Raw genomic sequence first — 27,991 nt, forward strand, 5'->3', positions numbered from 1 at the left:
CAAAGCGCTAGCGATAGAGGGCGCCAAACAGAATTCAGAATCATAACTCGGCGCAGTGGAACCGTCATCCAGCGTTGAAGATGTCTTGATATTTGACCATTTTTTCCAGAACAAGAGACTTTCAAAGCCTTGTGCTTAATATCACGTATTAAGTAAAGCATTTCCATTGCAGACATGGAGCAAAGGCCGGAAACACCACCCGTACGGGAGCGAATTCCCCGTTCGAAATCTCTCATCATGCCGACGATCGCCAACCCGTTTGTGCACAGACTCAAATTGAGTGGCTGGGATAAAATCAGGGTGAGTGCGTCTTAATTGCCATTTGCAATTTCATGCGGTTTATCTATTGTATGGGTCTACATATTTACATAGGCCTACATAGTGTTTATTTAAGCTTTATAGATTGCCGACTAGCAAGACAAGATTAATCCGTGGTGTTTTTTTACATCACACAATTAAACAATTAGACTAGTATTGACAAAATTGACATGCAAACATTGACTGACACACCAGCAGTTCTTATTTAACTTGTTTTAAACCTGTTTTAATTTTTTTTTGGGGGGGGGGGAGGGCTGGGGGCGGGGCTGGGGGGGGGGTAGAAATGCACTATCCTGATGCCATCTTTTTTGGAGTGATTGACCACAGTAAAACATCAATTTGACAAAATTCTACAGTTCATGTTTGCAATCGTCATGATCGTTGCTGGTTTTTGCATAGACCCGTGAACGTGGCGTTGTATACAACGCCACGTTCTTGTTTCATTTCGAACCTGGCGAAATCGATCCGACATACATAATTCCGTATGGGTGTTGAGTACTCACCTAGAAATCTAAATTTGCCCGTCCGATTGTTTCGGCCGTGTAATTTCGACGAAATTTGCCCATCAGTAAAGACCCATACGAACGTGTAGAAATTAGATTTTAACCTGACCCTGACAAATAACCCCGGACGCGTCTGAGTCGCTTGGACAGATTGACGGCTGTTTCATGTCGCAACCCCGAAAAAAAAAACCCCGCAGACGATTGGCTGCTCGGCTCATCTCGTGTACAGCAGTACGTGTGTGCACACACACGCGGGCGCACGTGCGACCGCGTGCGGTGCGGTGAGAGAGGAAAGGACTTGAAACTTGTCGAAAAACGATGTCTGTTTTAGCTGCGACAGTAAACAGCCGTCGAATCATACGAAAATAAAACGCAATGCGCATGCGTCAGTTGGGAGAAAATGGCAGCTAGCAGTAGCAGTAGCGGACGGACTTCATGAACCGGGGCCAGAATTTTCCTCAATTTTCGTCAAATGCAAGTTTTGACGTACAAATAGAATTCAAGACAGCTTCATATGTGAGTACTTATTACATAGGCAAAATAACGTCCAGTGTGTGTAACGGAGGGAGTCAGAGGGACACGTTCGCCAGGTTCGAAATGACATAAGAACGTGGCGTAGTTTACAACAAGCCACGTTCACGGGTCTAGTTTTTGCAATGCAAGTGTGATTAGGAATGCAAAGTCTAGAAAGTAGAATTCAATCTTTTGACAAGACAGTTTTAGCGTGGAATTACACAAGGAATCGTGACAGAAATTATTATAAAACTTACGGGATTTGTTCTGCTGGATGTCTAGCTCGGCTGAGTGTTCCTGCTATCGGGACAGATTATGGTGCAGTCTATCGGCGGCTGGTGTGGCCTTGAATTTAGCCATGATTTAGCCAAAAGGATGAGATCGAATCGATCGTCGTACCAAAAATACTGCTTTTTTTTTTAAACCTTCTGTTTTTTAAGGTTTCTGAAGTCGGTATCGGTCAAGCATACCCTCAGTCTACCATCAAATTTCAGGTCCTCTCTCTATGCAAAATTTAAAAAATAGTTCTGGCTGATAACCTAATTTCATGTATGCTTAACAAATTTCTGTTTTCAGCACGATGAAATTTCCCCTGTTCTTTTTCTTATACTATCTTCAGATTGCCGTTATGTCAGTGACAATAGTGCCCATTCGTGCCATTTTTGCCATACTCTTTCTGTTCGTCGATTGGTTGTTCTGCAGCGTGATCGTGATGGGCCACAAAAAAAACGCTGCTGAACAACAGAAGCCTTTCACAGGTTGGAGAAGGTGAGTTCAAAAAGACACAATTCAAGATCAACATTTTTGGATGATGGGAGGGGGGTTTGAGATAATAAAAAAAAAACATTTGAAGAACAAAATTATTAGTGTGTATTGAAAGTGCCCAATTTATGAAAACGTGATAAAGAAAAATAGGCTGGCACACAAAATGGAAAGATTTCCATATACGAAGTTCACTCAACAACCTGTGTACAAACCCTATGAGATTGGACTGAAACAGTCTAAGTGTTTTCTAAGAAAATGCTTGTATTTTCTCACTGCTCAAGTTGACTTTGATGACATGAAATTGCTGTCTGGGGGCTTGTTAGTCAATACAGAGGAAAATTAGTGAACTTCGCATATGGTAATCTTGCCCACAAAACAACCATCCAACAATTCTGTAGTGCCGCATTGAGTAGATACAGGGTGAGTAAAAAAAAGCGGAACCCAAACCCACAAAATTATATTTCATGTAGCACCAAACATAATAATGACTGGAAAGCCAATTTCATAAGCTACTTTTAGATGAAAAAGTTGCTGAAATTGGTCAATCCGTTCAAAGAATATCACTAGTAAAACGCAATGACCCTAAAACCTGTTTAGTAAAAAAAAAAAAACCGCCCAAAAACTGTTAAGTGTGTATTCTGACTGTTTGGAGCAACAAAGAAAATGACACAGAATACTTGTTTTAACAACTGTCAACAACTGTAGTACACAATATCTTTATCAATGTTGTGCCCATTCTTGAAAATCACGCAATCTTAAGAATGTGCGCGCACTCTTAAGAATGAGCGCCCATTCTTAAGAATGAGCACGCGTTCTTAAGAACGAGCGCTCATTCTTAAGATTGGGTGGGAATATCACGTGCACAATTTATAAATTTTGCCCAATCTTAACAAACATTGCACGACATAATTATGTTACATGAAAAGTATAGCGGTTAAAAGGGAAACAATTTATATAAAGAGGAAAGAAAATGTTCTATGCTTCTGTACTCGTATAACTACGATAATTTGAATCAAATTAAACCTGTTATTATTGCTTTTTTCTGCCCACTATGGGAAGTTTTGTAATAACGGAGGACTGGGAACTAGTCTGGGAAGTGCTTTGTTTAGGCTAGACAAGTTACAAGTCCCTGTATGTATCATATGCATGCTACGAAAAAAAAACGATGTCCAGAAGCTGCCAAAATTGCTCTTTTGACTAGATAGAATCCAGCTCTGCGACGTAATGGTGGGGTGTGAACAATAAATTGGTGGCAATTAAAATGGGAAATAGCATTAGCACTATGGGATGTCGCAGTATTCATTCTCATTCTTCACATTCTTCATTCTTACGTTCCCCCCCCCCCCCCCCCCCCCCCCGCTTTTATTATCCCAAAAATCAGAATTCTTTCCATTATGTCTCTTATTTTTTCCCGGTCCCCCCCCCCCCCATATCAATATGCCTATAGATACTTATCATATCCACTCTACTTTTCAGCGCCTTGCGTTGCAACAGTATAATTATTGAGAATCAGTGAACGAGGATGCAGCTAGACTTGCCAAGCGCAGCCGGTGCTCGGCATCGACAAGACCGTTATCTTGTCGCGCATTCTTAAGAATGTGCGCTCAATCTGGAAGAGTTATTTTTTGCGAAGATTGCGCAAGGATCCAGTTGCACATTCTTAAGAATGTGCATCCACATTCTTAAGAATGCGTGATTTTCAAGAATGGGCACAACATCAACAACCCTGGTTAGGCAAAGAATATGATTTATAAAATCCACTTTTTTTTTTAAAGACTGGCCTTCAAAAGGACTTTGTTTAATATTTTTTACTTTTAAACTGAGGTTTTATTGTTGGTGATGTTTGAAGACGATTGTGACAACGATTCTTAAAATCACATTTTGTTTTGGACAAAAGATGTTTTAGGTTTTTTGCGTTAAAATGGCGATATTGTTTGAACGAATTAAGCAATTTCAGTAATTTTTTCATCTTAAAGTAGTTTATGATATTGGCTTTCCAGTCATTATTATTTCGGTGCTACATATTTTTTAAAAATATGAAATATAATTTTTGGGGTTTGGGTTCCACTTTTTTGACTCGCTCTGTATGCCAAAAGAATCGTATGGTACCTAGAACACTCTTTGTTTATGTTCTCTCAACAGTATCTAACCAAACTACTAAATGGTCATTCTTTTTTAAGCAGTTGGTCAGACACCAGACTAGTCTTGAGCTTCAAATTTAAATCAGCTTGCTGGGGGAGGGGGAGTGGGGGTTATATTTTTTTTTCTGCAAATGGACTCGCATTCAAGGGAATACTATGTGATGGCCAAATATGGGAGGTAACAATTTGTTAGGCTGCTTTTTTATGAAATTGTTTTTCAATAATACATTAACATGTATTGCTTTGTACAGGTACATTGTTCAGTACAACTAAGCAAGTAATATGTAATTTCTTTGTATCACAAATCTTGAAGCTCATTTTCTGTATGTACATGTATGTATGCACATGTACAGTACAACTACTGCATCAATAGTGTTGCTACACGTTTGTAATTTGGAGTTGCCTGAAATTGACAACTGTAGATTTCTTTCAATCAAAATGTACATGTATCTAAAGCCAGTTCCAAATAATTATTTGCCTTAAGGCTGGTTCATACTTCATGTGAATGTGAATGCAATGCAAATTTGACGTCACAAAGCATTTGCTGCGAAATTTGCCGGAGTTGAAATGTGTTCAACTTTTGTAAATTCGCAGCTCGAAAACTTGCCCTGACGTCACAAATTCACGTTCGTGTTCACACTGAGTGTGAACCGGCCGTTAACCCTAACCCACCTCACTCCTCCAAAATCCTCCTGGCGGTTTTGGAGGATTCTAGAGGATTGAGGATGAATGGTGATTGAATCAAATGAGGATTCTGGAGGATTGAGGATGAATGGTGATTGAAGCACATGAGGATTTTGGAGGATTGAGGATGAATGGTGATTGAAGCACAAGAGGATTTTGGAGGATTGAGGATGAATGCATTTTGAGGCAGGACTGTCTGATGATTTTGAAGGATTTGGCGTTGGTTATCCTTCATTTAAACACGAGTGCAAAGTTTTGGTATGAGGAGGATTTTGGAGGATTGAGGATGAATGCATTTTGAGGCAGGACTGTCTGACAATTTGAAAAATTTAGGCAAAGTTGCAAAATTTTGGAAAATTTTGGAGGATTTTGGAGGATTGAGGATGGTTGTAAGCAACAAGGGCCTAGGGGGTTAGGGTTAAGGTAGTGTGGCTTTTACATGTACTTCATGTTTTTCAAATTGCTACATACTATGAACAGAGCACAAAAAATAGAAAAGTTACAAAAACCCAATTTCTTACAAGACCATGTACGGCCAGATCCCAGTTACATATGTGCCAAATTCGCCTGTCGCACCACACACTCCACAAAGTGACATATCAGTTGCTCAAAGACTGTAGACGATTCGTCCCTTTTTGTTGCACCCGACGAATTGCAAATAGGTTATTAAATTTAATGCACACATGTACCGTACCAGACTGATGACATCATACTCTCACCTTAGCTATAAAAATGCGTAGATTATGTGTGTTTCCTGCCTGTCTGTGTTTGCATAAATTATAATTGAAAATTTCCGTTCACCTCAGAATGACTTCCTTCCACGGACCTCAGCTCATGCTCTTTCCTATGCCTCCAAGCACGAGTCACAGTTGGGCCACGCCTGACACACTTGCACAGGGCTACTCATTTTAAATTTCAGAAATGTTGTTGCCATTTTAAAAATTGTAAATAAATTCCAGTTCAACCAAAAACTGTGCAAGAGTTTTCGCAGATTAATAATTCACAAATTTACTCTGCTAGGCCTATACCCAGAAAAAAGAAACTTAAAAAATATTAAATAATGAAAGGTTTGCGGAAACACCATGTGCGAATAATTTCTCAACTAAGAGAATGGTTCTGAAAAGAACCAGAGGTATAAAGAGGTATAAAGAGTTTATACCTCTGGTTCTTTTCAGAACCATTCTCTTAGTTGAGAAATTATTCGCACATGGTGTTTCCGCAAACCTTTCATTATTTAGTATCTCCACCATGCAAAGCCTCAAATCTTACTTAAAAAATATTCAAAAAAATAATGCGAGTTGATTTCATTTTAACGAACAAGGTTTAAATAATTTGTTTACCCTCAGCATTTCAAAATTACTTTTAAATGTATTTTCAGGCTTCATTAATTTCTGCCTCCGATTACATGGCATTTGAAAATAGGTCACATGTGCCAGTAGGTGGGGAGGGATTTTTTTTTTTTTTTTTTTGGCAATTTTTTTGGTGTACTATCATATGGAGGTGTCTGCCTGTAGCTTAAGGGTAAAAGGTAGTGATTGATGGTTTTCAGGTTTTTCCCCCTCATTCCCCCCCCCCCAAAAAAAATAGGTAGGTAGGCCTACCTGTAGCGGTAGGTAGGTAGGGTAACCGGAGCAGAACTATTATTTTTTTTGGCCTAATTTCCATACTTTCATGGAATCGCTTGTTCAAGGGTATTTGTATTATGTGGGAACATATTTTACCTGTTAATTAATGTACGTACCGATTTAATGAGAATAACTTTGCTGAAAGTGAAGATACTGGTAGGATTGGTACCAAATACCCTTGGAATTTTTTTCTGGCAGAAAATGTTTTCATTGAAAGAAAACCATCATTGAAAGTGAAATTAATGTGAAAGTGAAATTAATGTGCTTTAACAATGGGATCCAGTCACGAGACAGAAACAAAAGTGTGTCTATTTTCTCTGTTGTCTCAATTTGTTTACTTGTAGCTGCATAGCTAAAACTTCAACAGGTTATTTGTCATGCACCCTTCTTACATTGTCTTAAGATTATAGAAGTGACGCTGCGTCAAACGAAAAACATTTGCGCACAGAGTAAATGTTACCAGTATGTACCTTTAACTAAATCAATAAAATACTGTGCTTCATTATGTATGTCAATATTGATGTGACAAGTCCAAGGTCCACTGTTGTGTCATGCCTATTGTACGTTGTGTAAACTGTCATTTGTCGGTGAATATTGGCTACTGTATTGTGGAAGATAGGGTTTAATATACATGTAGTGCTAAGTTGACAAACATACAAATAAGGGTTCAATTTTGAGTAAAACATGTCATGTATTGTTTGTGATTGTTGGTACAGAGATAAGTGTATTTATCTATTGTGTTGTATTTTTTTTTATAGAAACATGAAAAAAAAATAAAACTATGAGGTTTATCATGCAATCACCACTGTGATTTGTTCCTGATTAAGAAAAAAATACTGGGGCTATACCACAGGGAATCCTGTGGTAAAGCCATCTTAAAAAAATTAATATTGGGCAGGCGTTTTTACCCAAAGACCCGGGTAACGCCAAACTTCCTCCCCAAAATGACCATGTTTGCACACCATAGAGGAGATATGTTCCGGTACTGTATGAAACCACACATTTATTTCCTAGTGTCTCCAAGTAGTACTGAGAAATTTTAACAAAAACTTAAAAATGAGGAGGTTTACCTTAGTTTACCCTCGACTACAAATGTCATAAATGTCATAAATGATTTTTTTTTTATGGAATTATCAATGTTGCACATTTCTAAAAACTCCTTTCATTGATTTTTTTGAGTGACGTTAAAATGGGCATGAATAATTTTTTTGGGGGGGGGGGATTATAGGGGCTGGTGCTGACAATTTTTCAACGGTAATAATTTTGGATGATCTCCCCAACAAAATTTCACTTATAAACCACATGCAGATAACGAACAACTTGTGTTGTTGGTGTGAGTGTGATTAACTGTTGCATGACGAGTGATCAGCTGACATTATGTATGTTTTATGGACACCAGAAACTGACACCACACGTACCGGTATTACAGGTTTAACCCTGCGGCGCAGAATCTAGCCCTTTTGGGGACCCAATTTGGTTAATTACCTTAATTAAAAAAAAAATTTCAAACCAATTCTGGTGATCTTCCATCTAATCCTAGCAAGAGACACCCTCTACGGATATATGCAGTCACCTTTAGTGTGTGACCCCGGGTCAGGCATATCTGAGCATGACAACCTGGGCTAAGGACCGATGCAATTTCTGCCCATCCGGGGACTCACCATATACACGCGCACAAAACAACTCCGACGCAATTTCTGCCCACCCGGGGACCCACCATATACACGTGCACAAACAAGGTCACTTGCGAGTAGACAGTGCACGGCTTGACCACAGACTATGTATAGTCTACAGACATGGCAAGATTGTGTTCATGTGGATACAGTGTTGTGTAGCCTCAAACCGTGGCGCTAAATATCTGGGTCCCCGGGGGACCCCTTACTGTAAGTGTGTTACTAAATGGGCTTTCTGCGTCCGAGGGTTAAAAGGGCACTTCTGATAAACCAGTAGTTTCTCTTTTGTTTACCATAGTTTACCAGTGGGAGAGACTATAACATGAGGCCTTGCACCCCCTTAAAATAATCCATTTGTTGAATGGCTCTAGCAGACTGCATTTAACATTATCTCATACATGATCGAGAGCCGAGTTCTCACTGGTCCATTCACCATCACGTGTCAGCCGCTAGTTTTGCTGTTTACCAAGCGCGTGCGCGAGGTTTCACGCACAGGTTAAATAAGCTTGCGTAGTAGACTGTTGCACTGGTTACCAGTTCGCTAGGCTACTATGTGCTTTACAAAGCAATCGCGGAACTACGGTAGCGCACAGGGTTAGTGTGTACGTGCGAACGTCACCCTACATGCCCTAGCAGCATGCAGCAGCTACATGAAAAGATGAGATAGGGCACAACAACTTTTTGCCAAGAAAACTTTTGCGTAACTTCATGTCAGAACTTCATGAAATTTGTGTGAAAATGTATGAGGCATAGTAAAACAAATAAAACATGGTTTAGTTCAGGTGGATAGTCATATTACATGTACATGCAGCTTCATCCTTGGAACTAGTCTGGGAACTAGTCTGTCAGCTTCCAATACCTCGGGGAGCCAATATCAACTATCAACCCTCAAACCATGTCGAAAACCTTGACATGAGGAGTGTTTTATGCAAGGCCATTTATAGAAAACATGTTCTGGGCAATTTACAGTACATGTAGAAAAACAACTGAAAAAGTCATCTCTCAGTGTACATGTGAGTTTCTGAGGAATTTCTGCTGACTGTAGTAAAATGTTCTTTCCGAGATTTCTGTTTTAGCTTGCAGTGCATTTGCTTGCCCTCCCAAGTTGCCTGGGGAAATTGCCTTGTGTAACCTGGCCCTTTAAACAGAGTACACAATTCAAAATTCAAGGTGATTGCTGTGACTTGACAGTTTGAAATATATTCACCTCAGCACTCACTGTCACTCACAAGTTTGACAGTTGGGTCGTTCTATAAATTTAGGATCCAAAATTTGACCTTTTTTTCCCGTCCCTGTTACCTTTATAGTACTTTGAACTGATTTGCCATTAGAGTATCAAGGACGACTGCATTAATTAACCCTATTAAACTAAACACATTTTTGCAAGGATGAAACCTCAATCCTGCAAAATCCTCCAACTGCCACCATGTCAAAATTGCACACAGCCTCAATCCTGTAAAATCCTCCTTTTTTTCTTGAATGTGGTCCTTGGAGGGGTGACACCGGGCTCGAACCTGCAAAATCCTCCAACAATCACTGTCAATATGTTGGAGCAGTGCAGAAGATTTCAAGTACAAATGTATAATCTACATGTAGGCCTAAATTTAGGCTCGGCTGAGCATAAACAACACAAGGTCTGGCTCAAGATTGTGACGCAGTGCCTCTAAAATCAGCCGCACATTTTTGCCATTTATCATGTGTTTATATACATGTAGGGTTAAGAATGACTTCAAACGATTTGTCATTTGTTGGGTAGGTAGTGTGCTTTGTGTAAGGCCCAAAAAAATAAAAGTTCTGCTTCCGATTACCCTTCCTACCCTATTTTGACAGCCCCTACCCTAATTTGTTGGGGGAAAAATGAGGAAAAAGTGGACCCCACATTTATAGAATGACCCAGTTACATGTACAATTAAGTAACAGGAATCTTTACCTCACTGGCTCATCACACTTAGCTGTGTTTGTTTTTGGTTTTTTTTGTATTTTCCCCTTCTTTCCCTTTTCTATGTTTCCCTCTCTCTACTACGCAGCTTGTTGCGCAGATTCCCCGTGGGTTTCGCGTACCGGGCGATGTTTTTCGCGATGGGTTTCCATCGGGTGGACATTCGGGGCATGCAGGCGTCCCCACGCGAGGCGCCCATTGCCGTGGCCGCGTGCCACACGACCATCTTTGACGGCCTGCTGTTCTACATGATGGGGTACCCGACGGTGATCGCGAAAACAGGCATGAAAGATTACCCGCTGATTGGACGTACGTAGGTTTGACGAGTCAGTGATGCAAAAAGAAGTTGTAAAAAGGCTCATCAGTTGCTTTTTTCCCCTCCAAATCTCTGCATCCCCACAAATGTTTTCGTACTTTCATTTGGAGTCTTGTTACTGCATGGTAGTCTTTCCTTACCTTGCCTGAGCATGTGGATGTTGCACGTTACTTGCTTGTTCCTGTGGTGCATACATGTACATACGCTTGTCACATTGTGTTTGTGTCCATGTGAAATATTTGTCTCAAGTTGTAGACTTATTCAGTGAGCAAAATTAGAAACCGTTTTTGAGGTGGAAACCACGTCTGCATGCACACCTTCTTAAAGATGGGGCACGCGTGCATTTGGTTAACCTTAAGGAGCCTGAAGTGCAAACATGTACACAGTAGATGCGATCCTGGTTCCACCTCAAAAAATGGCATCAAATTTTGTTCGCTGAAGTATATGCTCACTCACATTCTAAAAATGTATTTGTAGACTAAAAGGCATATTGACTGTCACAAAGTTAATAGCTGTGATTTAGTAACTCCTGCACAACTCAGTCTTGCATGGTGTTAAAAGTGTTAGTGATAGCTTGTCTGAAGTTAGTTTTAAGCAGACTGTTCCGCCCATTTCAACTCAAACCACGCCCACTTTTTCATCCTTAATACTTGTCGAGATAAACTTAATTAAATGTAGAAACCTAATGAAGAAATGCCGAGACACACTGCTGGGCATTTGCAGTATTATGACTAGTGTGGTAGTCAAGTCCAAGGATGTAGTCGAGTCGATCACAAGTCCAGTCACAAGCAACAGTGGGTGAACAATAGCAAAGGAATACCTTTGTCAAATCATGAATAGCTCTGTGATTTGACTTGGTTCTGGAGGGCTTTGTGATGGACTTGCAGGGACTTGTGATGGACTCGACTACATCCCTGGTCGAGTCTGTTGCACGTCACAAGTAAATCACAAGTCCAGTCACAAGTAACAGGAGATGAACAATAACAAAGGAATGCCTTTGTCACAGTTCACATGAAGAGCTTGCGACTCGACTTTAGGCATGTGACTGACTTGTGATTTGCAAGGACTTGACTCCAACTCTGACTGCAAATGGAAACGTTACGTGTACCTTAATTGGTAGGACGGTGATCGCAAATGAAACTTCAAACTTGCTAGTCTGCAGTGATGTATTCAAGTCCATCACGAGTCAGGACTTTCACAAGTCCTTTCACTTTCACAAGTCCTTTCATTAAGCCAGTCACGAAACTAGATGATCATTGACAAAGGAAGGCTTTTGTAAGAGTTCATTTGAAAAGCTCGTGACGTGACTTGAAAGTGAGACTGAAAGACTTGTGATGGACTTGCCAGGACTTGTGATGGACTTGCCAGGACTTGTGATGGACTTGCAGGGACTTGCAGGAACTCGAATACAACAGTACACACTTGTACCGGTATCTTGCTTTTAATTGACTTGACGCACCGATGCGTATTATCATGCAGACCTTTTGTGAACAGTCTGGACATTAACGGGTACCGGATTACCAGTGTTTTTATCAATCCGGTACCCGGTTCCCTTACTACCTATAATTGCACACCCCACCTAATTCGTGAGCAAATTTCTTACCACTTACTGTACATAATAACAGTTAAGTCGGGTTATTTGTACAAAATGTGTTGTTATCAATCACAAGTCAAATCATACATGTAAGTGTACATATGATGATGAACAGTAGTTACCATACAAAGGGATATCTCTGTCACAGCTCAATGGAACAACTTGTTATCTGTGTGCTGAGACTTAGCCTACAAAGGGATATATCTGTAATATAACATTTACAGTTTTTCACGCACAGTAATTTTTTAACCGACGTAAAGGCATGACAGTTCAAACCATCTAAATGCATGTGGAATGGGAGTGTTGCAATTTAGTGATGGGAATGCTTGCGATTCATGGGTATTTCAGGAGAATTTTTGGATTGTTTGATGGCAGAATGTGACCCTTTTCCATCATTCAATAAGTCTCTCATTAGCATTTATGATATTTCAAGAACAACAGAAATACACCTTTTATGCATATTGATACCTTGCATGGAACTTGGACTTCAGAAGTCTCATATTCATCGTGTTGCACCCCACCAAGAAATAGAACAGAAAAATGCAATTGTTGACATGGATTTTCCCAATGTCAGCTTTGTGTTACTGATTTCTCTGTCACACGGAAGGAAAGTCACCGGTCGAAGTCACAAGTGAGGCAACAGGGATCAGTGAACAATGACAAGGAAATGCTTTTTTTTTTTGACACATTTTTATTTGAACGGACTGGCGCTTCACTTGAGGCAGTGTTGTAGTCGAGTCCGTCGCAAGTCCAGTCACAAGTCCTTTCACAAGTCCAGTCACGAACAATAACAAATGCATAAACACCAGCAAAAAAAAGAAGAAAGTTCACACTCATGGGAGGGATCCTAATTTTAATCTGATCGTCTTATGATAACGTCATTTATATAGACCTTTGGGGAATGTTGTTAGCTACATTTTGATACCCTGTTTGCTACCAAAGACTGTTAATCGTCCAACATTGACAATCTTACACTGCCCGAAACGAACAGCAGAGAATATCTATCCCACATCGCTTGTTGCATGGGAGCACTTTGTTTGGGCCGTGTGCAGTCGGTCGGGGGCCAATTACGGGCTTGTGTGGTTACGCTTAGCAATTTCTCCTTCCGTAATCTGTAAATTTGCAACTTTTCAAACTGCATCAATTTTCATAAACCGTTGTCAATCTTGGATGATTTACAGTCTTTGGTAGCAAACGGGGTATCAAAATGTAGCCAACAAAATTCCTCAAAGGTCTATATAAATGACGTCATCATAAGACGATCAGATTCAAAATTATGACCCCTCCAATGAGTGTGGACTTTCTTTTTTGCGGTCTTTAAATGCTTTTGTTTTACAATTCATTGTAATAGCTTGTGAGTTGTGACTTGAATTAGGCTTGAGGACTTGCAAAGATTGTATTGCACATATGTACCTGTACTAGTGAATGTGTATCAAATTTGCATTATGTAAACATGGTAAATGCTCCCCCCTTCAAAATGAAATTTACAATGTATAGCGGCCTGCAGTAAAGAAGATGTTGCGTAACTGTTTTATCAGTTTCAGGTTCCTGAGCCCTCTCAATATTTTGGAACGTGTATTTTGCCGTCAATCATTTACCCTACCCTCCATGCAGTGCATTGTGTGAGTGTGTCTTTCCTCATCACATTCCCAATCTCCCCAACGTTGTACAGAAGTCTACAGAACTTTGCGATGATCCTGGCCCGAGTTCACATCTTCCTGATGGGCTTCCACTGGATCGAGGTCAGAGGTCGTCGGGCGCCCCCCGCGGAGGCCCACCTCCTTGTCTTTGCGCCCCACACTAGCTTCATGGACTCGCTGACCATCTTTGCCTGCCGGGAAGTGGTCAGTGGCGTGTCTAGGGAAGAAAACGGGAAGGTGCCAATTTTCGGAAGTAGGTTTTTTTTTATTTTGAGAGCACAAAGACCTTAGCCCTCTGTTACAGGTTACGGCGTGTTTTACTACATTACGATAAGTACGATTCAATTCTGACCAGGCTGATTGCAGTACTGTATAGTCCTAGCTGGCTAGCTTAAATCCCTAACCCTCCCAAATCTTCTAAAATCCTCTTTGTATGCTCTGCCGTACATAAAATAGGCCTAGATTATACTTGAAATCCTCCGGGCGGTGGTGCTCGTTGCATTGGCATTGGACTTTTTTGGATAAAATAACGCAGACTTGTGTCAACTTTTAAGAACCCAGTGCAGTGCAGACAGCAACTAAACATATCACAAAATGTCAAGTGTCAACTGTCAATTGTAAGTTTTAAGTTTTAACTTTTGCGGTCCGCAGCGATAAGTTTTCTGGGTCATGGAAGAATTACATTGCAAGTTTTACAGTTTTGACATGCATTTTCGTGGTCCAGACACGTGGCCGTCCTAGACCAATGAAATTACAGCATCCAAGCACACAATATCCGCTCCGTTCACAAGTACCCCCTCACCGGCAAAGAAAATACAGTTGGGGGTGACCGAACGACGCCATCTTGCCTGACTGCAATATTTTGCCGCGGAGCGCGGCCACTACGTGTACATAGTACAAATCCCCTGGTGTACGTGTGTCACACACAAGGAACGGTGCTCGCGCCAACCAGCGAAATATGTGTCCTGCCCATGGGACGTCGTTGCTAGGTAAAAGGGCAACCTCTTTTGTTGGCGCACGGAGCCCATAACAGAGAATGTTATTATTACCCTTATTAACTGAATGTTTAAATCACAAGTAGAACTGTAACAATTGAAGATTGCCCTAAATGAAACAGATACTGCCTTGTGAACACAAGATATAGATAATACATGTAGGTGTAATGTACATGTATCAATGCACACCTTTCACTTTTGACATGAACAAAGACTTGTTTGAGGAAATCAGTGGATGACCAATGCCCTTCAATACTTCCTGCTGGACATGACATGTTTGTAAAGATCAATCCAGGCACGCTTTCCATTCTATCATGAAGGCCCCCTTCAATGGCAAAAGCATTGTGCTAGCTATTGTTCAGATAATCCATCACCGGGCAATTTTAATTGAATGTGCTCCAAGAAAAATAGACATAACTTGGGGATAGAGTGTGCAAATTACGTGAAATTTTCACAGTTACTAGTCAATAACATGTACTTTATCCCTATGTTATGAAATGGAGCGAGTTACATGTATATGTTACTTTTTTCTAAATTGGTCACTTTCTTTGTGGCTCACCCTGTAGATGTAGGCCCTATGTCTGCATAAAGCCTACTGATTTGAGAACACCAATGTGAAATGTGGAATATGAATGAGAAAGTAGACCTTGTACGTTGTGCAAAGTTCAAGTGACAGCGGCAACGTGTATCATTTTTGTATGTGTCGTCTTAGTCAGCTATAACATAGTAATAGGGCAGCCACACCTTTCACTTAGTCAGGCACTGATTTGTAAGTTAATGTGTAACATTTAGAGCTGCTGCAGTACTGCGTAAATTTCCACTGTATTCATGCTGTTCCACTCACTGACAAAATTTTTGATAAATCGTAACTGTAGGATGTACGTGTGGCTTCATGTAATTTGCCAAATTTGGAAAATTATTCATTAACTTGCATGGACACTTCACCTAGCAATAGATGCATGTGTGTACATCAAAATTACCGAAAAAATTTCATGCATATATTATACATGGGTCATTCCATGCCAACTCAACAAATGGTGCACACCATCACCTCTTGGATTTTTTTCTTTTTTGGTGTACTGAAAGATACTTAGGAGAAATGCAAATTCTGAAAATTTGGAGTCTCTACGACTTTTCGTTCTTGCGCAACAGCATTTTGAAATTTGAGGTGGGCGGGGCCAAAAGCGCGTCGCGTCACGAAATTCAATGTTTAAAGGGCCATATATTTAAAACTATACCCCCCAGACATTTCAAACTTGGTAATCTGGGCTATTTTTTGCTGTAGATTTCAAATATTTAAACAGAAAGAAAGTCGCTTGTTTCATTTTTAAGTTAAAGGGGCCCCAAAATGGCCGAAAACTCATCTGGACCAATGTTCGGGGGGGGGGGGGGGGGGGGGTGTAAGTCAAAAATTGAAAATATTTTTTTCACCAAATTTTTTGCCTGTAATAGCCCCCAATTGAAACTACTTTCATGTAAAATCTTACACTTATATTAACTTCATTGAATGAGATATAGCCCTTGCAAAAAGCAAATTGTTTATTTTTACGATAACTTGACCCCCCCAAAAACCAACGTCAGACATTCCGCACCAAATTTTGCTTCACATATGTTTGAGGTTGGTCCTTAGTGAAGTCCTCAAATGTGCACCATTTGTTGAGTTGGCATGGAATGACCCACATGTACTTCATGTATCCTGGCCAAAAAAAAAAATGTGCAAACGCAAGGCATGAATGGTATAGTTGAGCATGCAGGCATGTTGCATCTGGGCATGTACAGTGTGTAAGCATGTGCATTGGTTATTCGGTGCATGGCTATAAAAGACTGATTTTTGCTCAATATGGTTGGAAATTGTTTTTCCCCCCTCCTTTTAGTCTAGGGGCTAGACGTTGTTATGGTTGGATACGCAGTAACCCACTGCCACGATAACGACCAACCAATAGACCTTTCTATGCTTGGTTGGTAAACTGTACATTTTGCCAACCACAAATTGCAAAACTATGGAAGGTCAACAAAGCTAAAACATAACTCCTAAACATGCCTTTTTACTATGTACATGTATTGAGGGCGTTATGGGGACTTTTTTGGAAAAATATGTTGCCAACCACAGCTTCTATTATGCGCTTGCGGCAGCCCATATAAAATGGCGCCAATGTTTACAAACAAGAAAGGTCTATATTGCCCACAGACTTCCTGACAAGTCCGTGGGCGATATTGGTTGGTCGTGATAGTGCCCTCTCGCGGTGGCGGGTTATCGCGTATCAAACCATAACAACGTCTAGCCGCTAGACTACCCTCCTTTTTGCATTGGTGTTTTCTGTTGTCCATCCATTTTTGAAATTTTACATGGGTACACTGTATGTGCTGTCTAGCTGGCGAGATTCTCTCTGTGCAGGCCTTCCGGAACATGGATCGGTATTTTCTGTCTGAATTCTCTACGCTAATTGCCGATCTACTGAGCAATAATCACAGATGATTAATAATCTATGATTCAAATTTAAATTTCATGAAATGTTTTATTGTTGTTTTTTTGGGGGGGTTGCGAGAAAAGAGGTCCGTATTGTTTACAGAAAGCCCATCAGTCAGTCTAGACACACCAACAATTTCTTTGAAACTGTTGTAAACCAAAACAATTGTCATTCCGAAAATGTTGTTAAAAACTTGGGCTAATTTTGTGGAGCTGATAAGCACAGAACATTTGCTAAGCGCCAAACTATTTATTGCTTAGCAGAAACTGGTTATCATCCAAAATGCCATGCATTTGTATGTTGCTTTGTGACTGGTACTCAGCTGAATCGTGCTTAGCACAAACATTTTCTGAGTAGACATTTGTGCTTAGCATCTCCATAAATTTGGGCACAGGGTGGTTTGCAACTGTAGTTTTCAACTATGATGGTCAAGACCAATGTAATGGATTGAAAGTCTCTCTCAAAAAAAAGTATTCTCTTTTACTTGTTTTCCGTCCCACAACCAGCGCTGGTGGACTGTCTTCAGCCTGTCTACGTCTCCAGGACGGACCCAGACTCGCGGCTCAAAACGATCAAGGAAATTAACAGGCGTTGTGAGCCGGACAGCGAATGGCCGCAGATCGTCATCTTCCCCGAAGGCACCTGCACGAACGGCTCTTGCCTCATCACGTTCAAAGGAGGTAAGGCTGTGGCTGTGGCTTTTGCAATTACACATGTGCCTATGGAAGTGACTAAAGCCTCTTCCCATACATGTGTCATGAAGTACTTTACCACAAAATAGCCAGTCCAAGTAGTCTTTTATACCCCAAGATTACTACAAGCATTTATGTGAATATCGTATATTTTGGCAGCTGTAATCAGGCAGAATGTTTCAAAGGGGCAATTGTTGTTTAGGCCTGGGCCCAATTTCTTGGGTCTGCCTACCATTACTGAAAAATCCCTGCTTACTCTAACAGAAAGTTCCGTGCTTACGGTAAGTATATTTCACGCGTTAGCGAGGAATTTTTGCTTCTGCGCATGCGCATATCCCGTAACTAAGGATTCTGTCCTTCGGGGTTAGCACAGAATTTTTCTGCTAGCGCGGTTAGCACAAATGTTGTGGTCGTAAGCGCGGAATTCTGTGGTTAGCAGAGCCAAGAAATTAGGCCCAGTTATTTCTAATATTACATGTAAGGTGTACTGAAGACTACCTAGTGTGTAGTACAATGTAGCCATGGGTCTGTTTTATTTTCTTTTTATTGAAAAGCAAACTTGGAGTTTTCCATTCACGTTGCCCCTCATCACGGCCAGTGAAGCGAATACGGCTGTATAGATGTTGCATGGCCACATCTGTGTATTTCTAGCAATACTAGTCTGTGCCCAATATGGCAATTTCCCACAGATGTCCGCACATATTAAAAATATTGAAGTCCTCTTGAAATGTAGGTGTGAATGCAGTTTGCTTTCCATTTCTGTACAGTCTGTCACCATCAGGTTGGTGTCAGGTGGCGGTTATGCCTCATTACTGTTGAGTATTATTTTAGGTGACAATTGCAAATTGGCAAGCATCTGTTTTTTCAGTGCCGCTTGGTGATGCGCTATTCTCATGAGGGTTACATTTTATACGTACAGACACAGCCAGGATTTTTTTTATTATAATACGATCATTCAAACATTATCTTTCCCTTATGATATCATATTTTAGTATTTCAACTTCTACTTGTTACCTTTTGTTCGTCCTTTTTCTTTTGTTCGTTTGTTTGTTTATTGTTTGTTTGTTTGTTAGTATTGGTTGTGTGGGGTGTTGGGGTGTTTGTTCGTGTGTTTGCACACTGAAAAATTGCCTGGGTTAATTTTACCCAAGCAAAGGTGAAAACTGCCGCTACCCAAAATTGGTTTACGCTTTACCCAATTGTTTAGGTTATAATTTCTGTTCAATTCAACTAAAATCTGTGGTCAAGACCAAATTTAATTTGGTCTGGTATGACCACAAGTTTTGGTTGAATTTAATAGAAAATATAACCCAGCCAATTGGGTAAAGCAAAACCCAATTTTGGGTAGTTGCAGTTTTCACCCTTGCTGGGGTAAAATTAACCCAGGCAATTTTTCAGTGTTTGTTTGTTTGTTGTTTGTTACATTTTCTTCTGCTCCATTGCTTGTAGATTTGTTGTAATTATTTACTATCATACTTTATTGTTCATTAAACTTCAATAGGCATTCCCTTTACAAGCTTCAGCTTTTTGTGTATATGCCTCCAACTGTTGATTTTCTTCATGTAATTATTACTAATTATTACTAATAATGTTTGTTTTACTTGGAAATAAATGTTGAATTGAATTGAATTCTGGATCATTTGATAGAATTTTGTGGTCTCTGGGACCAGCTTTATTAGGCTTGCCTTTTTTGGTTTAAAAAAAGAAAGTTCGCAGCCAGCGGGATTTTACGTGACGTATTTTAAATAAACTCCCAGAACGTCAAATAAAAACAGTTACTTTAGCCGGTTTTCAATCATTTTTTTCCTAAGTTGAACAAAGATATTGACTAGCGGGGTTTGAACCTGCGACCTCGGATTGCCGTTCCGGTGCTCTTACCAACTGAGCTATTCAGCCCTATGTTGGCGGTTCCCCAATTTGGCAATATCCTTGAACAAGGAAGCCATAAACCTGTATATACATGTATGCCATCTAGCCAGGGATCACACCCTAAGTCATGATGCTAGCAACATTAGCAATGCTGCAAACCCAGGAAATAGCAAACAGGGATCACTCAGAGAGGATAGGGTTTTTTTATTACAAATTTTCAAATATACCACAAATGGAAACTGGCCAGGTGCATTATAATAATTGTTTTCAATCAGTTAATTTTGCATCTTACATGTTCAGGGTTTAGTTCTTTTTTTTCTTCTTTCTAATTGGCAATTTAAGATGAGCAACATTGTATTCAATAATTATATTTCCTGTCATTTATTTTGATAAAATTTAACAAACTTTCAAGAATTTATAAAATTCACCTCTTTCTTTATTAGGTGCCTTCTACCCTGGTGTGCCTGTGCAGCCTGTTGCCATACAGTATAAAAATGCTTTAGACACGTTTACTTGGACGTGGGACGGGCCTGGAGCGTAAGTATGCCACTTGTTTTTCAAGTTTTCTGGAGAAAAAAACTCCAAAAATCAAATAATTTTTTTACTGTTAGAACATGATACGCTTTGCAGTGTTTTCAACAAATGTTCAATGAATCCAACGTACGTATTCATGAGGACCTCAACTGTTGATTTAGATTTAGTTCACAAGTTCTCAATGGAAGGTTTACAATGTATGTCCTATATTCATGACTTGTACAACCGAGTTGAGCCAACTCACAGTCAGTCACAAGTAACAGAGGACGAACAATGACAAAGCAATGGCTTTACATGAGATGAGTTGTGATGGACTTGTGATTGACTTATGATGACTTGTGATTGACTTATAATGACTTGTGATTGACTTATGATGACTTGTGATTGACTTATGATGACTTGTGATTGACTTATGATGACTTGTGATTGACTTATGATGACTTGTGATGGACTTGTGATTGACTTGTGCTTGACTTGTGCTTGACTTGTGATGACTTGCGATGGATTTGTGATGACTTGTGATTGACTTATGATGACTTGTGATCGACTCATGATGACTTGTGATTGACTTATGATGACTTGTGATTGATTTGTGCTGGACTTACGATGACTTATGATGACTTGTTTACAACTCTGCCTGAACTGTTCCTTAGGCACATCTGTTTGAGTCATTTAGAAAAACCTAGGATCGCAAATACTTGGCAAAAAGCAAACACGAATTTGTGACGTAACATTAATTTTTTCAAGCTGTTTATAGCAAAAGTTAAACACATTTCAACTCGGGGCGAGTTTTGCTGTGAATGTTTTCGACTTCGAATCTGCTTTCCAACTTAACAAACAAAAAGGTGTCCCTTAATTTAGACGTCAGTTGGACTAAACACCTCTATCTTGATTTTTCCTTTGGACCCAATCCAGCCTGAAACTCATGTGGCTGAGCCTGTGCAATTTCAGCAATAAACTGCAGGTCACGTTCCTGCCCGTCTACAAGCCCAGCGAGGCAGAGATCAAGGATCCTAAGCTGTTTGCTCGCAACGTCCGGGCAGTCATTGCCAAGTAAGTGGATCCCAGCGGCCAGTATAACAAAACCAATAACATTACCAAGTACAGGTTTGCTTAGCACAATAGATATATTCTTAGCAGAGATAGGTCACCAGCCAAAACGCCATGTGGCGTACATATGCTCATGACTGGTTCTCAGCTTAGTTTAGCTCAGCATAAAAATTTGCCCAACGAATATCCCGCTATAAGCAGGTCCACGTAAAGCATTGGAAACTCACTAAGCACAGAAAATATCTGCTGAGCAAGAAATTGTCTTCACAATGGCTTTTGATTTAACCTGCCACTCACAGGTTTTTTTTGCATAACCTAATTTTTCCATTTTTAATGGAGAAATTTCATGCAGTCATTAAACTCCTCAAAGTATATTCACTCCCGCACTCCAAGAAGTACGAAAACAGTGACAGATATCATGTGATATTGACTCTATACAATTTAGCTTTATTTTGACCAAATTATGCAATCTGTATAATGTGATATTTTTGCAAGACAGAGTAAGACCGCTATAAGTAAGGCCAAAAAAAAAATATTCGGTTTCTGGTCAGACCAAAGTTCCAAAATTGACGCGGGGACGCGGCTTTTTTTTTTTCCTTTTTTTTTTTCTTCAAGCTTGGATTGTACAGTCAAGGTGGGTCTATTTTGCTTTTTTGGTGTCCTCATGTACATTGGTGTCCTCCATAATTTGCCTAGGTGCTCTCGATCATTTGCCTTGGTGCAATTCCCCATTCCTTGGTGCTCTTTGTTAAAAAAAATTGAGGAGGTGCGGCAATAGAGGGTGCTGTTGGAGCTACCGCGGAACATTTAGGAAAAAAAAAAGATTGACGCGCATGATTGAAATCGACACGAGCGCTGACCAGAGACCGACATTTTTTTTGTTTGGCCTTAGAGGAGGTTGAATATTTTTTGATCGTTCGTCCTTTGTCCCCCCCCCCCTTTAGTGCGATTGACAAGCCAGTGACAGACCACACCTTTGAGGACTGTCGGCTGATGATGCGGGCCCAGGAGATGGGGCTCCCTCTAGAGGTGGGCCTGGTAGAGTTCCAGAAGTTGCTCACCAAACTCGGGTGAGTAAATCGGCGATAGCAGTGCTTGTTTATTGTTTGAAAAAAAAAAAAAGAGCAACTACGATAAAGGACCGCTTGTAGAATGTTTGATCAGTGATGTAATAGTAATGTTTTAAAAATCAAAGGTCAAAGGACATTAAAAAAAATGAACAATTAACAAGTTTTAAAATTTGATAGAACATGTCTGTGGCAAACTCTTATTTTGAAACCATGTTGGAAACATTTTAGGAGACGGAAAAATGTTACCTCAAATATGGCCATGTGGGTCATTCTATAAATTTAAGGTCCAAAGTGTGTCATTTTTCCTGTCCCTGTTACTTTGGTACATTTTAATTTGCCATTCAAGTATCATTAAGAACGACTTCAACTGATAATCTGTTTGTTGGGTAGGTAGTTTGCTATTCATAATCACTTTTGAAGGACGACTGCAATAAGGAGTGCATCAGAATTATAAAATCATAGAAATCAGATGTAACAGGGACAAGAGACAAAGTGGACCCCAAATTTATAGAATGACCCTTGTCCAAAATACATGGCTACGACTTGCAATCACACGTGCGGCTATGGAAGCCACTGAAGCCCTTTGCCATACTTTCTGCCTATCCGTAGTCAAGTAATTGGGACTTAGCTAAGTCTTGTCTGCACTTTCGTCCCGTCAGAGTCAAGATGGACCACCTGCAAGACAAGTTGAAATCCTATGCCGACATCGCCAAGTCTGGCGGCTACATCAACATGGAGGATCTGGCCAAGTACCTGGAGTTACCCGTCTCTCCTGCTCTCAAGGAGGTCTTTGCTCTCTATGACAGGGTGAGTAAAGTGTAAAGTTGCTTGTGTTCTAAACAGGGCTCACAAAATTGATAATTTTGTATTTTTTTTCAGTGGAATCCTTCAGTTGACCCTTGTGTGCCTGTCACTCCAACATTGTACATTGACCAATTAGGTCAGGACTTTTGGTCAGGTGACCAGTTGCTTGGTGAAACTTAGTCACCGGCACTGTGAGATATATGAATTACCCAAAGATAGGTGGAGCTTGTGGTCAAATTGAGAATCGTTCCTTGTGCCATTGGGGTCCCCCCCCCCTTTTTAAAAGTCTTTTTCTGAGGATATATAAGCAGCATGAATACTGATAAAAATCTGAAGTTCTATCAAAACATCAACCCTGTAGTCACTTTACCGCCCCAAACTGCCCTGCCTATAACTCACTGTAGTGCCTGAAACCGCCTGAATACTCCATTGTGTTTTTGATTTTCTAGTGAGTAAACACATTGTAATACAATGTAGTATAGTTGCTGATGAGTTAAATAATAGTTACTGAAGTTCATTATCAATGTTACAAATTATCACACTTGTCCAAACAGACTTAAATATTTGTTTACCTCTTTGCTTGTTTTTTTTCTTTTTTCTGCAGGACGGCAGTGGAAAGATTGACTTTAGGGAGTACGTCATTGGTTGTTCTCTGCTGGCACAGCCAGCCAACAATGACGAAACGCTAAAACTGGCCTTTGCGGTAAGGGTACTTAATCTTCTGTGTGATCCCCACACTTGTACCTGTACCCCTTTGTTTGTGCTAAGCAAGTATATTCTGCGCTTAGCGGCTTCATGAAATTGGGACCAGTAAATGTAGGCCCGTGGAACAATGGAATGTTCCGTACTTGACTACAAGCCCCGCCCACCTTTGGCTTGTGCACATTTCTTACAGCATGTACAGTGGCAGTATCCGAATCTTGTGTCTAGAGCTAGGGCTAGGTCTTTGCCGGTTGCAAACACGTTGGCACATGCTGACAATAGGCAAAGCCGTAGCTCTGGAAGCCCATTTCGGACACGGCTCGTGTTGTTACTGAGGCCGTGTTCCGTGTTAATTGGCTGTGGCTGGGAATTACACAGAAGTCCATGGTAGCGGCCGCAGCCACTGCCATAGACCTGTTTGTAATTTTTCAAGCCGTTGCCAAGTAATTCGAACATGGCCAAAGTTTGATCAGGGTCACCTGACCTAAAGTCGTGATCTGATTGGTCGATGCTCACTGTTTGATTGACAGCCAGAAAGAGTCCATTTGGAACAGGGGTTGAACCCAACAATATTAATGAGTACTTTTTTTTTTTTTATTAATGAGTACTGATTTCTTTTTGAAAATTCTGTAGATGTTTGGCGGCGACAAGGATTACATTGAGCCCGAGGACATGTGTCGGATCATGAACAGTGCATTTAGCATGGCAGAGGAAGAATCACTGAAAATATTCAAGCAAGCCGACGCAGACAACAGCAGAAAAGTGACATATGGTAAATGTGTGATGTCCAATGTTTGTTTTCTAATTTCCTAATGTTTCGCATGTATTTTAAATTATGTATTATAATTATGTAGTATTATGTCCTTGACCCCGCCCCCTTTAAAATTTTGAATTGAAAAATATATATCTGATTTGCCTTGGGTGCCTCCTTGAAAAATGTATGCCCCAGAAGTTAAACCCTAGTTATGCCCCTGCCCCCAATTTGGAGATGAATTCAAGAATTGCATTTCAGAAACTCCAAACTGTGCCTAGAATACGCCAGTTCGGTATTCCAAAATAGTCTGGTGCACAGCAAGATTCAACAATTTTCTTTCGGGATAACCACGGCAGATAAATGCACACAAGGCTATGGGGGACGTGGTAACCAAATCTGCATTCTGTGCAATTTTTCGTGCAATCGAAAAGAGATGGAACTTTTTGTTTGCACAAAAGTTTTGACACACAATACACCTAAAAACACATCGCTTTCCAAAGTCTTTTTGCAAAATGTTATACTTCAGAACACAATGATCTCTTCAAATTTGCTGGTACTTGCTATGCTTTTACACGCATACGATGAATTTTTATCCCGAAAGAAAAATAGACAAATCTTGATGTGCACATGCGCAGTTGGAATACCAAACTTGCTTATTATCAGACATATAAATTTGTCGACCCCTTCCAATATTTTCTTCAAGATGAGTTCAAGGCCTACATGCAGAAGAAACCCGAGTACGCCAAGCTGTTCATCACCTACCAGCAACTGGCCACCCTCCCGGAGACGATTGAAGCCGACTTCAAGAACAAGCTGTGCGCGACAAAGAGCGAGCTGGACATTGAACGCTCCCAGACGGAGCTGAAGACGGAAGCGTCGGCCGCCAAGACGGGCGAGGAGAAGAAGAGAGACTGACATGAGGACGGCTTGGCTCCCGTCTCAATGTGATGATGACGATGATGATGATCTTTCTTTGTAGCTCGAAAGTGTAGGTTAACCCTAACTCCCTAGGCCTTTGTGCTAGGATGTAGCCTCAATCCTGCAAAATCCTCCAATTGCCCTCATGGAAAAATAGCATATATAGCCTCAATCCTGCAAATTCCTCCACTTTGGCAAAGAGGATTGTGAAGGATTCAGGGCGGCTAGGGTTAATAGGTGAATGCAGTAAGCAATGACAGTATTTAGCCATGGAACCATGATCTCCTTAGTGGGGTGCAGTCTCTGTACTTGGTTTTCTTGACCACTGTTATCTTCTAGAAATCGAGTCCTGAAAATCTGTGAAAACACAAATTTACAGTGGGTTTTGCCCTTCGCCGACATATTTTGTAAACACTCAGTCTAGTCCAAGGGCTTGCAGAGAAATTCACTAGTTTACTGGGTTGGGACTCGTACCCACGACTTCAGCTTACTAGAGCAGACGTCTTACCACTCGACCTTAAAGCTTGCCAGGGTCGAATGACCGGTTCTATTCTGATGTAGCAGCGGGAACCTCAACCGTACATTTTTATAAGATGGAATTTGCATCGGGGAGATGTAAATTTTATTGTGGGTTTTTCACCCTTCACTGACGTATTTTATAAGCCGACGTGTAATACTCACTGTTGTCCGAGGGCTTGCAGAAGAAAATTACATGCTTATTCGGGTGGAACTCGAACCAACGACCTCCTGCTAACAGTGAAAATGTTTGCCACTCGACCACCAAGCTTGCTGGGATTGTGTGGAAAACTGTCGGAGCAGAAGACTCATGGTAGGACCCAAACACCGTTCATTTAGCGGTGACATGATAGTTTGCATGGTCGAAATTACTGGCAAGCTCCTATTTCATTTTCAGAATTTAACCACTTTTCTTTGGAAAGATATCTTAGATATTTTCTTAGACCCAAAACATTTATACACGGACGGATTCGTCGAGTTACAAACCAACTGCTAACAGAAATTTCCAAATATGCGTCACTTGACACAACTTTGGAAAGGGCCTTCTTTTATTGTTTTCTTCAAAATGACAGCATGCTAGAATGAATAATTTCACAGAGAACTTAGTGCCATTACTATCTTAAAACCAAGTATGCTTTTCAACAATAATTTTGTCAGTTAATTTTTGGATAGCTGCAAATGATGTACCTTTAAGAACCATACTCTGAAAGCTGGCCTAGCAGTATTTTAGCATTTTTTTTATACACCGCATTTACAGTAGAGTTGCACTCAGCAACCAAAGTGTTTTTCTATCTAAAGTATTTTCTTTGTTTTTCACCTCAGGTAAGGTTTGTGTGTGGCATTATTAGGGCATTAAGAAAATTGAAGGCAAATCAGGCACTAAACGGCCTGGACTTTTCTGTACATATTGCATGCAAAAGTTAAACTTTGAAATATGATTCTGTAAATTTTTAAAAATCAGAATGGATAACATAAAACCTAAGTAACCTAGATGTAAAAAAGCTATGGTTGATATTTTGTAGAAGTGCGAAGCTCGAAAAATGAAACACCATGTAACAATACAGAAATCGTTTTTATTTTCTAAACTTTGAATTTAAGTTTCTTCCCATTGTTCAATCGAATAATCTGCCCTCACTTTTCCCCCTGCTAGTGCTTATGTTGTTTATACTTTGCATTGAGGTATAACTTACTTCGAAATTGCTGCTTTTGTTCACTTTTTGAGTTCAGAAAAATGAAAATCATCGCATAGGGAGCCAAGCCACATAATTGCCACCTTTTGACATTTAATGTTGTCAGAAGTATTTATTTTATTTATCATTTAATAAGCTAATCCATTGTTTTGGAAGTGATGAATGACCTTGATTTTTTTTCTATTATTCATCAATTTTTTTTCATTTTAGAAATAGAAATCTGGCTTGGTTTGCAGTGAGGTTATCTTAGCACTTTTCACTTTTATAGGAAAATATAATTTAAAATGATACTCTGTACTTAAAGTAAGTTCAAAGAAACCTGGAACACTATATGTAAATATACTTGAAAGCTTGTGGCCACTGTGACTTATCCCCTTATACTTGAATGCAGTTAGTTGGTATTAAATTGGCCGGGTTTTAGTGAGCCCGCTGCGCACCGTGCCGCGATACAGACAGACACTGCATCCTTTTCAGAGATACACATACGTGGCATGCAGTATGGCACGAACACCCAGGGAAGAGAGTGCATCTTCGACCCCGATATGCATGTACGTCAACTCCAATTACTCAAACGCGTCGAAACCCAGCATGATGTAATAAAAATAATAAACGGCGCTGCACTATAAGTTGGTGGTGCCGTCAAACAAAACATGTCCGTCTAGTGACTTGTTCTCAAGTCTACAGCCTGTCTCAAACAAAAAAGGTACAATCTGAAAAA

The 27,991-nt window shown here is 40.3% G+C and overlaps 1 protein-coding gene across 3 annotated transcripts; it reads left to right on the plus strand.

Annotated features, from left to right (window-relative positions):
• Positions 1-13: 13 nt before the first annotated feature.
• Positions 14-27,984, plus strand: LOC119723660 (lysophosphatidylcholine acyltransferase 2-like). 3 transcript variants are annotated; one of them, XM_038194440.1, is made up of 11 exons: positions 14-300; positions 1,954-2,102; positions 10,250-10,470; positions 17,681-17,854; positions 20,179-20,272; positions 21,185-21,322; positions 22,264-22,389; positions 23,049-23,196; positions 23,798-23,896; positions 24,529-24,667; positions 25,353-27,984. In XM_038194440.1, the coding sequence occupies exons 1-11, from the start codon at positions 175-177 to the stop codon at positions 25,562-25,564; spliced, it is 1,626 nt and encodes a 541-aa protein (XP_038050368.1). In that variant the 5' UTR covers positions 14-174; the 3' UTR covers positions 25,565-27,984. The 3 variants fall into 3 exon arrangements, with proteins under 3 accessions (XP_038050368.1, XP_038050367.1, XP_038050369.1); XM_038194439.1 differs by lacking the exon at positions 10,250-10,470 and adding an exon at positions 13,744-13,964 and having other exon boundaries at positions 15-300; XM_038194441.1 differs by lacking the exons at positions 14-300; positions 1,954-2,102 and adding an exon at positions 13,744-13,964 and having other exon boundaries at positions 10,379-10,470.
• The last annotated feature ends 7 nt before the right edge of the window (positions 27,985-27,991 follow it).

This window comes from Patiria miniata, unplaced genomic scaffold, assembly GCF_015706575.1.
Source record: "Patiria miniata isolate m_02_andy unplaced genomic scaffold, ASM1570657v1 HiC_scaffold_17, whole genome shotgun sequence".
In the NCBI taxonomy this organism is placed as follows: domain Eukaryota; kingdom Metazoa; phylum Echinodermata; class Asteroidea; order Valvatida; family Asterinidae; genus Patiria; species Patiria miniata.

What these genes read in the sequence shown, in the direction of transcription:
- LOC119723660 (XM_038194440.1), top strand. Translation starts at nt 175, where the DNA reads ATGGAGCAAAGGCCGGAAACACCACCCGTACGGGAGCGAATTCCCCGT. An exon ending in GTGGCTGGGATAAAATCAGG is followed by an intron (nt 301 to 1,953) that starts GTGAGTGCGTCT and finishes TACTATCTTCAG; the next exon opens with ATTGCCGTTATGTCAGTGAC. An exon ending in CAGCAGAAAAGTGACATATG is followed by an intron (nt 24,668 to 25,352) that starts GTAAATGTGTGA and finishes ATTTTCTTCAAG; the next exon opens with ATGAGTTCAAGGCCTACATG.